Raw genomic sequence first — 16,649 nt, forward strand, 5'->3', positions numbered from 1 at the left:
GAGCATGGCCCTGCCTCAGTTTCCCCTGGGACAGGGGAGTGTCAAACGGGAATCTGATACAAAGAGGGTGAGTTGCCAAAGTTGCACAGCAAGTGAGTCGCTTGGGTGGGGATGGAACCCAGGAGTCCCGGCTCCCAGCCGCTCAGTTCCAAGCCACCTGACCCCACCTCCCTCCCACCCAGGAGTCCCGGCTCCCAGCCCCTCTGTTCCAAGTCACCTGACCCCACCTCCCTCCCACCCAGGAGTCCCGGCTCCCAGCCCCTCTGTTCCAAGCCACCTGACCCCACCTCCCTCCCACCCAGGAGTCCCGGCTCCCAGCCCCTCTGTTCCAAGCCACCTGATCCCACCTCCCTCCCACCCAGGAGTCCCGGCTCCCAGCCCCTCTGTTCCAAGTCACCTGACCCCACCTCCCTCCCACCCAGGAGTCCCGGCTCCCAGCCCCTCTGTTCCAAGTCACCTGACCCCACTTCCCTCCCACCCAGGAGTCCCGGCTCCCAGCCCCTCTGTTCCAAGTCACCTGACCCCCACTTCCCTCCCAGAGTTGGAGAGAGGTTCCAGGGGTCCTGACTTCTGTGCCCCTCCTTTAACCGCATTCACCAGAGCTGAGGAGCCTGGGTGAAGGGAGCTCCCAGTATCCTCCCCGCAATGCTGCAGCTTGTCAGACAAGAAGCAGGCTGAGCTGGAGCACCTGCGGAGGCTGGGGGGACTTACCGACAGATACCCCTCAAATGCTGTGCCCGTCCCCGTAACCGGGTTGACTCCCATGGTTTTCCGGAGCTGTTCGGGGGGCGTGGGACAGATGCCTGTTCCCCCAGCGCAGGACACGTGACAGACGTAGTTACACACTGCGGGGAGAAGCGAGGAGGCAGGGCATGAGTGAGGGGAAGGAGACTGGACTTGTACAGGCACCTGACACAGGCAGAGGGGCCAGAGACCCAGGCGGCCCAGCATTCAGCCCTGCCTGACCGGAGACCCCAGTGCCGGGCTCCAGTGCCTGACAAGACCTGGGTACCAGCCCCACGGCCCGGCTCAGTGCTTATCCTGGCAGGGGCCTCAGGTTCTAGGCCCAAGGCTTCGCCTCAGGTAAGCAATTGGAAGGGGCCCCGATTGGATCCCTGTGGGCACAGAGCCAACCCCAGCCATCACTCACCCTCGCAGGCATAGCCCTGCCGCTGCAGCCCCACCATGAGCGCGGTGCAGCGGCTGCACTTGGTGGGCGTCGTGAAAATCCGCACCTTGAAGCTGTGAGATTTCGGCTGGGAAACGGGGGGGACAAAAGCGAAAAAAAGAGACTTTTGAGCTGAGGCCGGGGAGAGGTGGCGGGAAGCTGGTGACACGGGGGAGAGAGAGGGGCGTTTGGCTGCTGCGTGCACGCACCCCCCATACACACACCGCACAGCAACATGTGCGCTAATCCCCCCACCCCCCAACATTCATCTCTGCACAACACCAGCCTGGACACACACCACAGCGCCACGTTCCTAGCAGACATACCCACCTAACCTGCCAGTGAGGGGTCCACACACAAGTATACAAACACCCACCACAGATACACTGGGGCACGTGCCCACGTCACAGCTTACCACTGCACACGCTGACACGCACATCCGTGCTCATTCGTGACAGACAGAGAACGCCCTCTGTGCACACCCCACATTTATAACAGAGGTGCATACCACATGCCCCCGCCATACTAAATACCCGCCCCTGCAGTCGCAACTCAGAAAGCCATACGCTAGCAGGGCAAAAGAGTGGATGTGAATAACCGGCACGCACACCCCCAAGCACCCCCTGCCCACAGGCAGGCACACAACTGAACGCAACACCCAATGCAGCAACGTGTGCAGAAAAACACACCCACGTGACCGCTGACTAGGCAGGAGGGTTGTCTGAGCTGGGCATGTGTATTTACACTCACCCTCAGCACTACATAAAGGAAAACACACCCACGTAATTCACGGTAGAAATCCTCTCCAGTGTCCCCCCCTTCCCGAATATACACACTCCCGACACCACACAACGGAGCCTCTACATACATGCCCAAATGTCCCCGTTGTGAACAAGACACGAGAAGTCATTCTTTTGCTCTACTCTGTGCTGGTTAGGCCTCAGCTGGAGTATTGTGCCCAGTTCTGGGCACCCCAGTTCAAGAAAGATGTGGAGAAATTAGAGAGGGTCCAGAAAAGGGCGACAAGAATGATTAAAGGTCTAGAGAATGTGACCTATGAAGAAAGGCTGAAAGAATCGGGCTTGTTTAGTTTGGAAAAGAGAAGATTGAGGGGAGACATGACAGCGGTTTTCAGGTATCTAAAAGGGTGTCATAAGCAGGAGGGAGAAAACTTGTTCTTCTTGGCCTCTGGGGATAGAACAAGAGGCAATGGGCTTAAACTGCAGCACGGGAGGTTTAGGTTGGACATTAGGAAAAAGTTCCTAACTGTCAGGGTGGTCAAGCACTGGAATAAATTGCCTAGGGAGGTTGTGGAATCTCCATCGCTGGAGATATTTCAGAACAGGTTAGACAAGTGTCTATCAGGGATGGTCTAGACAGTACTTGGTCCTGCCATTGGGGCAGGGGGCTGGACTCGATGGCCTCTCGAGGTCCCTTCCAGTCCTAGCAGTCTATGATTCTATGATAAATTTTCACATGTATTTCACACCACACACACACACACGAGAAACCACAAGGACATGCCTATATAAACACACATTCACACCACACACATACTTATGGAAACCTACTAGTAAAGGGCAAGAGAGGACTCCTCTGCTAGCCAGAGGTGCATACGCATAGATGCCTAGAGAGGTGTACAGCACACACCAACTGCCATCCACCCCACAATGTCCACCCTGAGCCATTTTCAGCTTCTCAGGATGATGTGTCTAAGGGTTGGCAGTTTGCTGTAGCCAACAGAACACACGGGAGTAAGCGCCAGCACCGCATCCAAATGCACTTGGCTCCCTTAACCTGAGGGAGCAGGAGATGCAGCTGGGTGGACCACACATGGCCTGTCTGGGTAAGATTGAGTGAGAGTCAAACCCACAACTTCCTGGGCTGTAGCTGGGCAGCTGAACCACTCAACCACTGCATCACACCAGCTGCATGGTGAGCAATCATCTGCCCAAGTGTGGAAATGACAATAGCTTGGTTCTTAAATAACATACAATCACAACTGCACACGTGCACTGAAACACGGAGAAAACTTTCACATGTAAAACCTTCTCCCATGAGCAGACAAGAGAAACCTCTGCATGTGCAGAGGTTGAACCAAATGCCACCAACAGCACTGAGTTCTGGCTCCCCACCTGAGCCCACTCCCCTCCCAGAGCGTGGATAGAACCCAGGAGTCCTGACTCCCACACCGCCTTGCACCTGCTAACACACCTGACTAAAACACTCCCATATACACAGGCTCCATGTCCCGCCCTGCCCCGCCAGAGGAAACATACCAACAAACCCCAGATTACCTTGAGTGCGCCGGAGCTGCTTCCTTCTGCAGCACCAGCCGCCTGTGTGGGGGGCTTTGCAGGGGCCAGCTGTGATGGTGCAGGAACAGGGCAGAGTCAGTGTGAGCGCTCAGAGAAAGGAGCCACAAGGAAGTAACCAAATCAAACTTGTGGAAGTGCTGGGAATAGAACCCAGGTGTCCTGCTGTAACCATTAGACCCCACTTTCCCCCAGAGCTAGGACAGAACCCACAAGTCCCAGCTCCCCATGCCTCCCCCACAAACCCCATTCTCCCAGAGCTGGGGACAGACCGCTGAGGGCTGGGCCATGGTAGAAGTGAGGCCCGGAGAGCAAAGAACTACAGCCTCCATTGATGCCCCCAGGCTGTTCGGGCGTTTGCTACTCACGTTGGCTCGCAGGCTTCTCCGCCCCTCTGGGCAGAGCTGAGTGTCCTCAGCTGACCTCCGGTTCTCCTGTGTGTCTGGGGGGCTCCCAAGACCGATCGCATCCTTCTGCCAAAGGAAAAGCCCTGTGGAGACCCAGCCCTGCCTCTCCAGCAGGTAAGGCAATGAGGCAGGGAGGGTGTGTTCTCCCTGGGAGTCCAGGGTGGCCTCAAAGCGGCACTAGGGGGCGTTGTCCCACTCCCCCAGTCCATGCAGCCTCAGAGGAGCACTAGGGGGCGCTGTGCTGAAGCGAATGGGATGGGAGCTGAGGAGGGTGAGGGGCTCCTCGCAGTCAGTTCTCAGCCCAGAGCAGCACTGGGAGTGTGGGGAGGGCTCAGGGGCTCCGTGGGGGAGGCTATTCCCCTGCAGGCAGTGCTGACCCCGGGGGACCCTAGAGGGCACTGTATGAATCAAGGGGCTATTCATGGGTGTGACCCAGATCAGCACAAGCAACACACACAGAATCCCCCGTGTCAGTAACTGGAAAGACCCGAACTGGGAACAGAACCCAGAGGCCTGACTTCCAGGCCCCACAACCCACCCGACAAACCCCATTCTGCACCCAGAGCTGGGGAGAGACCCCGGCAGTCTTAACTCCCTGGACTCCCCCAGCCAGAATGGAGCCCAGGGCCCGGACTCCCAGCCTGCCCTGCTCCAGCCGCAGCCCGAGGGCCGTACCTCTGTGCCCCAGAGTGACAGGAAGGGAATTAGCGGCCCCTGTTGTTTTGTACCTGGAAGAAAGAGAAAGATTGACATGCAGCTCTAACACCTCAGCAGCCGCCTGTCTCCCAGTTCCTCCCTCCCAAAAGCACAGGCCCTGCTTGCCCAAAAGGAGACACCCCTCCCCGTCAGCCCCCATTAGCTGCTAGAGGTACAGGGGGGTTGGCCCATGGTGGAGAAATCCCCTTTGCTTCCAGCAGAGGGCAGTGGTGCGCACACAGATGCGCCAGTTCGCAGAACCACCGTGTAGGTCAATGAGTCCCTGGCGTGCTGGTTAGGGCTGGGATCTGGGAGTTCCCACTTCCACGTCTGTCCCACCGGCACTGAATTATTACAACAGCAGCTATAGAACCCGACTGAGGTCGGGGGGGGGGGTCCCCACGCAGCCCCCTCCACCTCCAAGGGAGCCCAGCACACCTCCCGCCCCAGCAGCTGTCGCACACGGAGTGAAGGGCAGTCCCTGGCACATAGCGGCCGGGAGCTCTTGGAGGTAGGGGCTTTCTGCCCAGGTGTCTGTTCTGTGCCCAGCACAACAGGCCCCCAATCTCAGTCTGGGGAGTGCCTGGCACAGCCGGGCCCCTCACTGTGGTCAGGGAGGTGCAGGCAAGACCTGTCCCAATGGAGAATCTGAGGCCCTGTCCAAGGGTGGGCTTGGCACCGCTAAGGACAGTCCTGGATCTCGATTGGAGGCACCATGCAGCCCCCCCCCGGGGGGGAGTGTCCCTGGTCTCATTTGGGGAGGGGGTTGTGTAGCACCTGGCAGGGCTCCCTCCCCAGGACGCAGCGGTAACCACATAGCAGCCCCCACCCCAGGCCAGGCTGCTGCCTGTGTTGTCAGCCAGGCTGGAAATTGAGGGGCCTCACCTTCCCCAGACCGGGCCTTCAGCTCTGCCTTCAGCTTCTCCAGCTCCAGCTGTAGGGCCCGGTTCTGCGCCTCGGCCTCTTGCAATTGCCTTGTAAAAATACCCCGAGGACAAAGGAAACTCGTGACTTTCCTGCTCCAAAGATGCCAGGGGGGCCAGGGCAGCGCACTGCTAAGCCCACAGCTGATGGCAAAAGCGCCTGCCCCACTGCAGACAGATTTACCCTGACAAATATCTCAGGGTAGGAAAACTGCTAAGCAGCTTTGTCTGGCCATTGTAACGGAGGTGTGGGGGGCTCTGTCCTAGCCCAGCTCTGGGAGGGAGTGGAATCTTAAGGTTAGAGTAGGGGGGGTGCCTGGGTTCCACTCCCAACCTCTGGGACAGCAATGGTACCTAGTGGTTAGAGAAGGAGGGGCCTGGGAGCCAGGACTCCTGGGTTCTGCTCCCGTTTCAGTCACCAAGAATCTCCGAGCTGTGAGACAAGAGTCCCAAGTCCTGGGGCTCCCACCCAACGCCTGGCTGAGGAATCTGAGTCCACCCTCCTCACCGCTCGGTGGCCAAGTGTGCTGCCTTCATCTCTGTCAGCTCCTCCTGGACGCCCTGCTTGGCCCGGATCTCGGCTTCCAGTGCCGACTGCAGCTCCAGCTTGGCCGAGGCCTCCATCTTCTGCAGGCGCCTGGCCTTCCAGTGACTGTCCTTCAGATTCGGGGACAAGGAGAGCTGAGCTGGGAGCAGCCTGGATCCATTGCGCAGGCAAACCTCGGCGGGGCCAGAGGGAAGGGGACTCATGGCTTTTCCCTCACGGGAGCCATGGCTCCAATCCCAGTGAGAGGGGGATGGGTGATGGGGCCTTTCCCCTCTCAGGGGCGCTGTCTTCAGTTCACCGGCAGGGAGTGAGATGGGCCCACGGTCCCTGCGCACCAGGAACATTCCTGGCCTGCGGCCCAGCTCCAGCCAAGTTCAAGACCAGGTTTCTCTCCCGGTCCCACTTGTGGCCCCCACCCACTCCTGCCCCATTGCAGGCCTGGCCCCCCTGCCGCCCCCAGGTGACTGAAAATGGCCAAGAGCTCCTGGCGCAGGCAGCACAGCGGGGCTGGGGTGGCTGATGGTGCAGTGTGTGTCTCTCAACGTGGGGCTGCCAGGACATCCCTGCAGCCTGGGGGCGTCTCTCTGCTGCCCCAGCCCTGGGCGCCCCGTGACCAACGGGAACTGCAGGGGCGGTGCCTGCAGGCAGCAGTGTGTGGAGAAGCAGCAGCCCCCACCACCTAGGAACTGCTGCTGGGGGGGGGGGTGCCCCAGGTAAGCACTTCACCCCTCCCCCTCACCGTCCTGTCACCCCACCTCAGCTCAGAGCCTGCACCCAGCACCCAAACTCCCTCCCACCCCCTACACCCCAAACCCCTCCTGCACCCACGCTCCCCCCCAGAGCCTGCAGCCTGCATCCCACCCTGCACTCCAAGCCCCTGCTCCAGCCCAGAGCCTGTCCCACAGCCTGGATCACCCCTGGCCCGGCCCGGCCCAGCCCTGTCCTGCCAGCCACGCGCGACCCCACTCAGCTCCTACCAGCGTTCGGGTGCCCGAGGGTTGTGTGCCGAAGTGTTTCAGGGATTCCAGCTCCTCGGTCATCCGGGTGGCCAGAGCCTGGAGATAGCCCCTGGACTCCTTCTCGTCACTGACCCTGCCAGAGGAGAGACAGTCGGGAGAAAGCCCTGCCAGGAGCCAGCTAGAGCAAGCCAAAGGGGGGGCCAGGGAAGCAGAATCTACCCCCACAGTCTGTCCCCCCGCCCCCGGAAAGGAGCCCCCAGCCTGGCACGCTCAGGTCAATCAACTGAGGGACCTGGGGGGCAGTCACACAACCAGCAGTACAGCTGGACATGAACCCAGGAGTCCTGGCTTCCAGCCTCACTGGTCTAACAACTAGACCCCCCTCCCTCCTCCCAGACCCGGGGTAAAATCCAAGAGTCTTGACTCCCAGCCCTACCCCCGCTGTAACCACTAGACCCCACTCCCCTCCCAGAGCGAGGGGCAGAACCCAGAGCCCTGATTCCCAGGCTATATAGTCATTCCTGAGGACAATGAGATGCTGCCCATCCTAAGAGCAGGATCAGACTTTGCAGGCACTCCCGCCACCCCACAGCCAGCCCTACACGGGGCGTTAATCCCAGCACCATCTGGTTCAGTGCGGGAAGGCTCGTACCACTGCAGGATGTCAGTGAGCTGAGCCTCCCAGTTAGTGACTGTTTCTCTCCGCTCCTCCAGCAAACGCAGCTCCTGCTCCAGCTGCCTGTTGGCCGTGTTTAACTTCTCCACCTGTCCAAGGAGCTGTGAGTAGACAGCAAGACAACAGCGTGAAGACCTTTACAGGGAAAGGCACTACAGGAACACACGTGTAGCAAGTCGAACCCTCAAAAAAGTGTTTTTTTTTTTAAAAAGTTTTCAATGAAACAAAAAACTTGCGTGTCGGGAGAATTGAAATGTGTCATTTTTCATCCCTGACCCTTTAAATGTTATTTTCAAATGGAATTAAAAGCTGGTTTGAAAAGGAGAATTCAGGTCACGTCAGTAAGTCAACGCCTTCAAGTTTGGGAGAGTTCTGGGGGCCGGTTCGTTCAGTTTTGGCTGAAAGAATTTGCTGAAGTCGACCCTGCGTCACAAAACATTTCAATCGGCCCCAAGCTGCATTTTGCACCGAAAGAAACAACTTTTGATGGAGAAAGTTGGCCCGATCAACCTCTCCCCTCTCCTCAAATCCTTCCAATTCCTTTAGCTTCAGAGTGCCACAGACTGAGCATCACCAGCCCACTCTGGTCACTGACAAAAATCCTTGGTTCCTGTGGAATTACAGTTAATTTCGTGCTGTTCCAGGACATCAAATACAGCAAAACTCAACCCTCTGCAAACCAGGACATCCAAAATTAAGGTACATGCCTCTTGCTAATTAACTGCTCTTCTCTGGTCTCTTCCTCACCCTCCTTCCCTGAATAGAGGCAGATTGGCTCAGTGTGCCAGGTGGTCTTTCTCCAACGTCTCCCCAGAGAAGGCTGTGAATGCACACTGCCTAGGCGTAGCTTATGTTCAGCACGTCCCCTTGAGCCACCCAGCTCGTGCGAATAACGACCGACTCTCGAGCTTCTTGGCTGCTCTCGCTACACCTCAGCCTTGCAACACCTGCAGTGCGTCTCCAGCGAGCTCAACTCTTTTCCAAGGAACATTTGCAATATGGCTTCCCCCAAAAGTAGCAGGCGCCCCGTGCTAGGCGAGGTAAATGACAAGCTCTTGAGACCATTTGGGGCGCCATCAGTCTCTCAGTTGAGCCCCAGACCAGTGCAATGAGGAAATGTCAGCATCAAATAAATGCTGGGAAGTTGCAGGGGCTGCATCTCAAGAACCTCTTGTTTGGTTGACCTGAAATTTCTGTCACATGCGGCCCCCTGTGCTCCCAGGAGGCAGACCAAATTTCAAGGCAATTCACTTAAGCATGTGCATTTTACAGCATCTAACCGAGTTGACCTTTAAGCCTTAGCTACTGCCCAGCTGGTGATCGGCTATAATGCATGGGCAAGATCTGCATATAGGCAGCTAATGAGCATCAGGAGAGAGCACTATATCCATACAGAAGTCCTGTGGCACCTTGTAGACTAACAGATATTTTGCAGCATGAGTTTTCATGGGCAAAGACCCGCTTCGTCTGTTAGTCTATAAGGTGCCACAGGACTTCTTGTTCTCAAAGCTACAGACTAACACGGCGACCTCTCTGATACTTATATCCACGCAACAGCTATTCGAATTGCCAGTAGAGGGTGCTCTATGCAGTATCATTCCTGGGCTTCTCAGAGCCAGGTCTGCCTCATTACTACAAGTAATTGCTCGCACACAGCTCCGGGGGCAGGGCAGAGTTTGTTCTGCTGGCCAGTGAGATGAGACAGAGCATCCTTCAGGTGCCAGGTAGGACATGAGACAGGACTCTGTGCTTCCTGCCACATGCTGTAGGGATATCAGGGTCCCTGTGCTCTGCCTTGGGGGTCTAAGATCCAGTCTTCACTGCGGCCCCCAGGACCCCTCCCTCCGCTATGTGCAGCCCAGAGGCAATCCCACCACCAGCTGCAGCCAGCCCCCTATGGCAACAGGCAGTACTACACTCTGCAAGGCTGCAGGCCCTGTAGCTACCCCGTGACAGCAGCCGGCAGTACAGCCAGCAATATGTCAGCCCCGGCCACGTTGCAAGGGGCTGAGGCCCATTAGCCCAAACCAAGCCCCCCCTTGGAGAAACAGAGAGATGCAAATTCCTCTTACCCTCTCCTTTTCCTGGGCGAATTTACTGTTCTCGTCCTGCAACTGTTCATCCTGGTCATTCAGCTCCTTGTGGTCCCATTTACTAGGGGCCAGGGGTCAGAGGAGAACATTAGAACCACAACCAGTAGGAATAATAATATTCATCCCTGGCTTTTACCCAATGCTTTCCACCTGTGCATCTCAAATTGCTTCACAGCAGTGGTCCTCAACCAGGAGTACACGCACCCTTGGGGGTACACCACGGTCTTCCGGGGGTACATCAACTCAGCTAGATATTTGCCTATGTTTCCAACAGGCTGCAGAAAAAGCAGTAGCGAAGTCCGCAGGAGCTAAACTTTCATACAGTGACTTGATCATATTGCTGTGTTCAGTACACCCTGAAATGTCAGTACATTATTTCTATTCCCGAGGATTTATTTTGTAATTTTATGGTAAAAAGACCACAGGCAGTTTTTCAGTATCAGTGTGCTGGGATGCTCTTGTCTGATTTTGTAAGCGAGTCATTCTTAAGTGAGGTGAAACTTGGGGGAAGCACAAGACAAATCACATGATTGAACAGGTTATAGTCATGTAAAAAGGTTGAGAGCCACTGCTTTTCAAAGCTGGAAGATAGCATGATCTGTTTCACAGGAGGGGAAACTGAGGCACGGACAGGTATTGTCTTGGTCCATGTCCCCAAAGAGGTGAGTAGCAGAGCTGAGAGAATCCAGCTCATAACATAACAACTGTGTCGGAAGGATATTTCTTTTCCCTGTTAAAAACGGCCCTATTTCTCAGTAAAACAACATGTGGATTTTTTTAAAGTTTGCTTCTTTAAATTTGGAAACAGAACTAAAATGAACCATTTTACCCTATCCCCTCCAGTTAGCCACTGAATGGAATGGAATAAATGGTTCTTGGCTCTCCTCTCTCGTCCTGTTCCTCTCAACTATACAGCCCTTCCCACATTTCTGAATCTGGACGCAACAGGAAAAGGGGGGTGTAAATTCCCAGGATGCAAGAAACAACCCTCCTCGGGAACACCAGGGTGTGCAGATCTGTGGCACACGGGGAAATGAGATGGAAGGGGTTGAGGGACGGAGCAGGAAATAGGAAAATGGGAGAAACTCCCAAACATTTCTTGCAGGAAAAATGTCCCCAAGAGAAATTTTCTCACAGGAAAACCCACCTTCCTCCCCTTTGCCCCCAGGAAATCAATTCCCCTCCCTGCCTTCAGCCAATGGGACTACTGAGCCCAGGAGAGAGCTCTGAGTTCGAATCACCCCTCCCCACTCACCTCTCCTTCCCAGGGTTCTGCAGGTTTCCCTGGAGCTGGGCAAGCTCAGCCTGCAGTGTCCCCTGCCAGCTTGCCCTCTTCTGCAATGGCTCACTCAGGCTCCACCGCCCCGCCTTGGCCTGCAGGTCCCCTCGTGGGAAGGTGGGCTCCTTGGTGTGGTTGGGGCCGGCAGGCTCTAGAGACGCTGCATCATGCTTCGCCTGCAGGGGGCAGGAGAGTTCAGCTACGGGCGCCCACAGGCCGTATTACAAACGGGGCAAAGGGGAGGGCTGATGCCTAAGCCTGCAGGGGCCCTAATGCACCCCAGGGACACTTGTGTGCTCACTAACCACCCTCCAGGGACCCTCACTGGCCAGGCAAAGGGCCCTCGTGTGCTCACCAACTGCCCGCCCCCCAGGACAACTTGTGTGCTCACCAACCGCTCTCCAGGGACCCTCACTGGCCAGGCAGAGAGCGGGGAGAGAACAGGGCCCAGGAGCGAGCCCCAGGGAAAGGGGCTCAAGCCCGGATGAGGAGGGGAGTTCACACACTGTGGCCCCGCCCCAGACATCCCCACAGGATTCAGGTTCAAAGGCAGCAGGGGCCCTCTTCTCACCCCAGCTCAACCCCTCTCTGGCGTCCTCCCCAGGGTGCCGGCCCCTCCTGGCCTCAGGAGGCTCACACAAGGGTTGGCTGCTGCTTGCCCCCAGCCTAAGCTGCCTCGCGACAGCACAGAGGGGCCACTCAAGCCAAAGTCCTTCTGTTGGGAAGGGTTACTTGCATTGTCGGGGTGTCCCCTAACCCAGCCCACACAACCTCCCACTCCAACGGCCCTCGTGTGCTCACCATCTGTCTCACTGGGATCTCCACTGGCCAGACACAGGGCCCTGGTGTTCTCACTAACTGCCCCACTGCCCGGGCAAGGGGCCGTCGTGCACCCAGCACCCCTTTCATTTTTTCCCTCGCACGTGCAGAACACGTACTCTGTGCACCAGGGCACGTGCGGCTGGGCACCCCCAGGACAAGCCCAGGGTGCCGGCTGGGGGCGCTGCGTTAACCAGCTGGGTGGCACCTGACTCTCTCCTGGGCGGCTGCCCAAGTGCTCAGCTTACAGGGAGCTCTGCCACCCCTCCGGCCAGGAGCCCTTGTGTGCTCACTGACCCCTGCCCAGAGGCCGTTGCTGAGCGGAGGAGGGGCATGCTTTGGGGGCGTCACTCTCCGCCTGCCTGTGCAAGGGGCAGGAGGCACCTCCCTCCCCCTCGTACGCAGCCCCCCTTCCTCCGCCTCACCTTCAGCCCCTCCAGCTCCCGCCTCATCTTCCTCGCTTGCTGCTCACTTCTCTCCTTCAGCTTCCGCTGCTTGGACACCTCGCTGCAGAGACCTTCGATCCGAGACTCCAGCTGCCGGGGAAGGGCTGTGTGAAACCAGCCCCTCTCCCACAGCCCAGGCCTGAGGACAGGGCGCTGGGGGATTTGGGCCTTTCTGTGGAGTCAGCCCCAGGCTCCAGCCCCAAGGGAGGAGGAGTGGTTGGCTCAGGGAGGCAGGGAGCAGGACACAGAACCACTCCCCCAGCTTCTGATCAAGCCCCCTGGGGAGGGCTGGAGTAGGGAGCCTGCCTCTTCAGGGGGCAGAGGCCCCAACCCATTCCCAGCTCATTCTCTGGATGCCCCCCGCCCCCAGGTAGGCTGCCATATTTGACCTTTCATAAAAGAGAACACCCCTGAGAGGCGTGTCCTGGTATCGGTGTCTACCCACTCCTGGTGCATTAGCGCCTTATAACGTAGCTGCACATGGTCCTGGAGGGGGCACAAGCCGACGGGGCTCAGTGCAGTTATGGAATATAACACACTCATAAGACGTGAGCAGGTAGATACTGAGATAGAAGCACTCCCTCTCTGGGTGCCCTCTTTTGGGGAAGGTCAAATAAGGTAACCCTAACCCCCAGCGCCGTGGGCTTGCAGGGCGTGAGCCAGGCCCCTAGCAAGGGAAAGCCCAGTGCCAGGACTCACCACCCCTCCCTCAGGCAGAGAGGGGGGAGAGAACAGGGCCCAGGAGCGAGCCCCAGGGAAAGGGGCTCAAGCCAGGATGACGTGGGGAGGCCACACACTGTGGCCCCGCCCCAGACATCCCCACAGGATTCAGGTTCAAAGGCAACAGGGACCCTCTTCTAACCCCAGCTCAACCCCTCTCTGGCGTCCTCCCCAGGGTGCCAGCCCCTCCTAGCCTCAGGAGGCTCACACAAGGGTTGGCTGCTGCTTGCCCCCAGCCTAAGCTGCCTCGCGACAGCACAGAGCGGCCACTCAAGCCAAAGTCCTTCTGTTGGGAAGGGTTACTTGCATTGTCGGGGTGTCCCCTAACCCAGCCCACACAACCTCCCACTCCAGCATAGCTCAGCCCAGCACTGCCCATTTTTAAAGGCACCCGACGTAACTAGCCTCAGCTGTGCCGGCCTGGCAGGAACCTGGGATTGAACCCTCTTCTGACGCCAGCTGGGGAATGCAGTCAGTGCTGGCCAGCAGGGGGCACTGTGCATTAAGCACAAGGGCCATGAGTCTCAGTATCATGCACAGCGGATGGGCTGCCAGCAGGGGGCGCCGGGGATGCAGTTGGCGCTGCAGGCTGCCTTGGTGCAAGGAGACGGGCGCGGGGGAGCGCTGTCCCAAGGAGCAGGGGGAAGCGAGGCTGATGCCGCACACTGCAAAGCTGCCGGGCAACCACTAGGGGGCGTATCATGAACACAGCAGGTGGGACCCAGCCTGGGATGCACACCTGCAGCATCCCAGGCCTGGCCGGCCAGGGAGAGGCCAGCACTGCCCGGTTACCTCCTTGCGCCCGCTCTCCACCCGTGCCAGCTCCTTGCGCAGCCCATCCACCCGCCGGGCAGCTGCCTCTGTCTCCTCTTGCCGTTCCCGTAGCTGGCGCACGTGCCGGAGGAGCTGGGCCCGCAGGTCCCCGCACTTGGCCTCAGCACAGCGCAGGTCCTCTGCCGTCTGCTTCTGCCTGGTCAGCAGCTCCTGCAGCTCCAGGCTCTGGGCCGTCAGCCGCTCCTGGGCCTCGGACAGCTCCTGGCCAGGTGCGGTGCTCGTTAAAGACAACTGCCATACTCCACCCAGAGGCAGCTGTATCTCAGCAGCAGGGGAGGGCTAAGGCTGTGAATGGCCCCCGTGCCATGCACAGAGTGGGCTGCGTCTCAGCATTGGGCCAGGGACCCCAGCTGTTCTGTGCAGGTGGAATGGGCTGTAGCAGGGCCCCTGGGAATGTCTCACCTGGCGGGCCTCGTCCCTCTCCCGTCTGAGTGACTTCAGTTGCTTCTCCAGGATTTTCACCTGCCCAGATGCCTCCCCCTCCAGCCGCTGCTTTAACAAGTCTTCAGCTGCCGACTGGTTCTCTGAGCATGAGAAAGAAGCCTGGGAATTTACTAGGGTGACTCACCTCTGCTCAGAATACATAGGCCCATCCAGCCTGATACCCACACCCTCCCACCAGCCCTAGGTCAGAACAATGGACCCATCCATCCCGGTAACCCCCTGTTCTGCTGCCTGGAACAGACTAATGGACCCATCCATCCCGCTATCCCTGCTCTGGCTGCCCTGGAACAGACCAATGGACCCATCCATCCCGGTACCCCCGGCCCCCATTCTGCTGCCTGGAGCAGACCAATGAACCCATCCATTCCAGTATGCCTGCTCCTGCTGCCCTGGAACAGACCAATGGGCCCATTCAGCTTGTATTCTCTCCCATCACCCCACTACAGCTGACCGGCCCTACAGCTGATCCAGGCACAGGCGTCCGTAGCTGTCACCTTTCTACACAACATCCCTATTTCTCTCTTCTCACAGTTTCTGACTCCTTGGCTGGGGCTGTGGAAATCTGGGGGTGGGGGTGGGGGTGGGGGTGGGAGGGGAGGGAGCAAGTCCACACAGGGAAACGTCAGGCAGGACCACAATGGGTCAGTCCCAAACTGGACTGAGCAGGAAGGAGAGGGGAGGCCCCAACCTCTTTCTCTGGGCATCCCTCGGAAACAGCTGCTGCGTCCTACCCCCAGTGCTAGGAGGGGAGAGGGTGTAGTGGTTAGAGCAGGGAGCTGGGAAGCAGGCAGGCTAGCGAGGGGAGGGATGGTTCAGGCGTTAGTGCATTAGCCTGCTAAACCCAGGGTTGTGGGCTCACTCCTTGAGGAGGCCATTTAAGGATCAGGGCTAATAGATTCCAGGGATGGTGCTTGGCCCTGCCAAGAGGGCAGGGGACTAGACTAGATGACCTCACAAGGTCCCTTCTAGCTCTACGAGATGTCTATCTCCACCCATTTATTTATCCTCCTGGCTTCTGTCCCAGCTGTGGGGGAGGCCTAAGGGGTTAGAGCAGGAGGCTGCGGGCAGGGTTCCACCCTGGTTCTGTTCCCAGACTCACTGCCACTTCTGTCTGCTGGGATGATGCCCCTGGACACAGACACACCCATGACTGGATGTGCGGAGATCATGAGGATAAGGGTGCAAGAGGTGGACTCTAAGCTGCGAGATGGGGCAGATCTTTGGGCTTTAACCCTCCCAGCACCACCTGCCTCACCTCGAAGTTTCCGGATCAGCTCCACCTTCTCCCGCTCCAGGTTCCGGATCCTCTTCTCCAGCTGGGCCACATCAGGGGATGGGGAGGGGGACGGGGGCTTCTGCTCAGAGAGGGGGCTGCGGGAGTGAGGGTCAGTATGAGCATCCCCCTGGACCAACTTAGCCCAGGGTGTGGCTCTTTGTCAGCCCCTGGTGGCTGCACCAAGCAGCAGAGACCTTGACATCCTAACTGGGTGGGGCTTCCGCTGGCCCGAGAGTCTCATGTCTCTAGATCTCAAGTTGAGAAGTTCAACCCTGGCCAGAGAGCACCAAGTTCACACGAGGCCCACAAGGGGATATGGGGCTGGAAGGGCTCTGTGAAGCAGGAAGGAGGACAGTGCCCTGGGCAGGCCCATAGGTCTGACCTGGAGTGGTGGGGAAGGGGCCATGTTGGGTTGGATGGGCTGATGGAACAGACTCGTGGAGAGGGGGCAGAGACACGTGGGATGGGCACATGGGCGAGTGGTGAAATGATAGGGTCTCTGGCCCCCATGGGAACAGCCGGGGAAGGGGGCGTCCTTGCCTGGGGGCTGTACTCACCGGCCAGAAGTGAAGGTGAACCCCACAAAGGGAAGATGGTGGCCGGTGAATGCACTGTGAGAAACAGGCGGCAGCGTCTCCTGGTGATCAGAGAGGGGACAACACACGTCACAAAGGACACGGCAGCTCCTTATGCCTCAGGCAGAGCAGCCACACCCCCGCCCACTCCAGGGCAGGGATGTGGGGGGCTGTTAACACAGAGCCTGAGGAACCTCAGTCAATCCATGGGGCCTGGACCTCACCTCTCGCCTCAGAGGAAAGGGTCTTCCTCCTCCCAGCACAGTGGCGGGACCAGTGCCTACTGCAAGTGCAGAGCCTGCAGCCCTCCTGACCCCCCACTTCCTACAGCCCCCCGCAAGCCCTGTTCTTGCCCTGCAGCCCCCTGCCCCCTCCCCGCAGCACAGCGACCCTCCCGCACCACCTGCCCATCCCCTGCAGAACAGCACCCCCCCCACGAGACTCCCACCACCTCCCTGGAGCACGGCAGAGC

The 16,649-nt window shown here is 58.4% G+C and overlaps 1 protein-coding gene across 2 annotated transcripts in view; it reads right to left on the bottom strand.

Annotated features, from left to right (window-relative positions):
* The window catches only part of CDC42BPG (CDC42 binding protein kinase gamma), a 71,028-nt gene that overhangs the window by 17,576 nt on the left and 36,803 nt on the right, over nt 1-16,649 (bottom strand). For both annotated transcript variants that reach the window (XM_075005257.1, XM_075005258.1), the window contains exons 9-24: nt 16,160-16,239; nt 15,582-15,697; nt 14,285-14,406; nt 13,841-14,083; nt 12,308-12,418; nt 11,040-11,239; nt 9,764-9,845; nt 7,668-7,792; nt 7,034-7,148; nt 6,018-6,166; nt 5,472-5,560; nt 4,566-4,618; nt 3,852-3,956; nt 3,466-3,534; nt 1,151-1,256; nt 712-845 (exon numbers count right to left, since the gene is read on the bottom strand). In XM_075005257.1, coding sequence (XP_074861358.1) covers nt 712-845; nt 1,151-1,256; nt 3,466-3,534; nt 3,852-3,956; nt 4,566-4,618; nt 5,472-5,560; nt 6,018-6,166; nt 7,034-7,148; nt 7,668-7,792; nt 9,764-9,845; nt 11,040-11,239; nt 12,308-12,418; nt 13,841-14,083; nt 14,285-14,406; nt 15,582-15,697; nt 16,160-16,239 — 1,899 coding nt within the window. The remainder of the gene's footprint in view (nt 1-711; nt 846-1,150; nt 1,257-3,465; nt 3,535-3,851; nt 3,957-4,565; nt 4,619-5,471; nt 5,561-6,017; nt 6,167-7,033; nt 7,149-7,667; nt 7,793-9,763; nt 9,846-11,039; nt 11,240-12,307; nt 12,419-13,840; nt 14,084-14,284; nt 14,407-15,581; nt 15,698-16,159; nt 16,240-16,649) is intronic.

The sequence above is a fragment of the Carettochelys insculpta genome, chromosome 11 (assembly GCF_033958435.1).
Source record: "Carettochelys insculpta isolate YL-2023 chromosome 11, ASM3395843v1, whole genome shotgun sequence".
NCBI classification, from domain to species: domain Eukaryota; kingdom Metazoa; phylum Chordata; order Testudines; family Carettochelyidae; genus Carettochelys; species Carettochelys insculpta.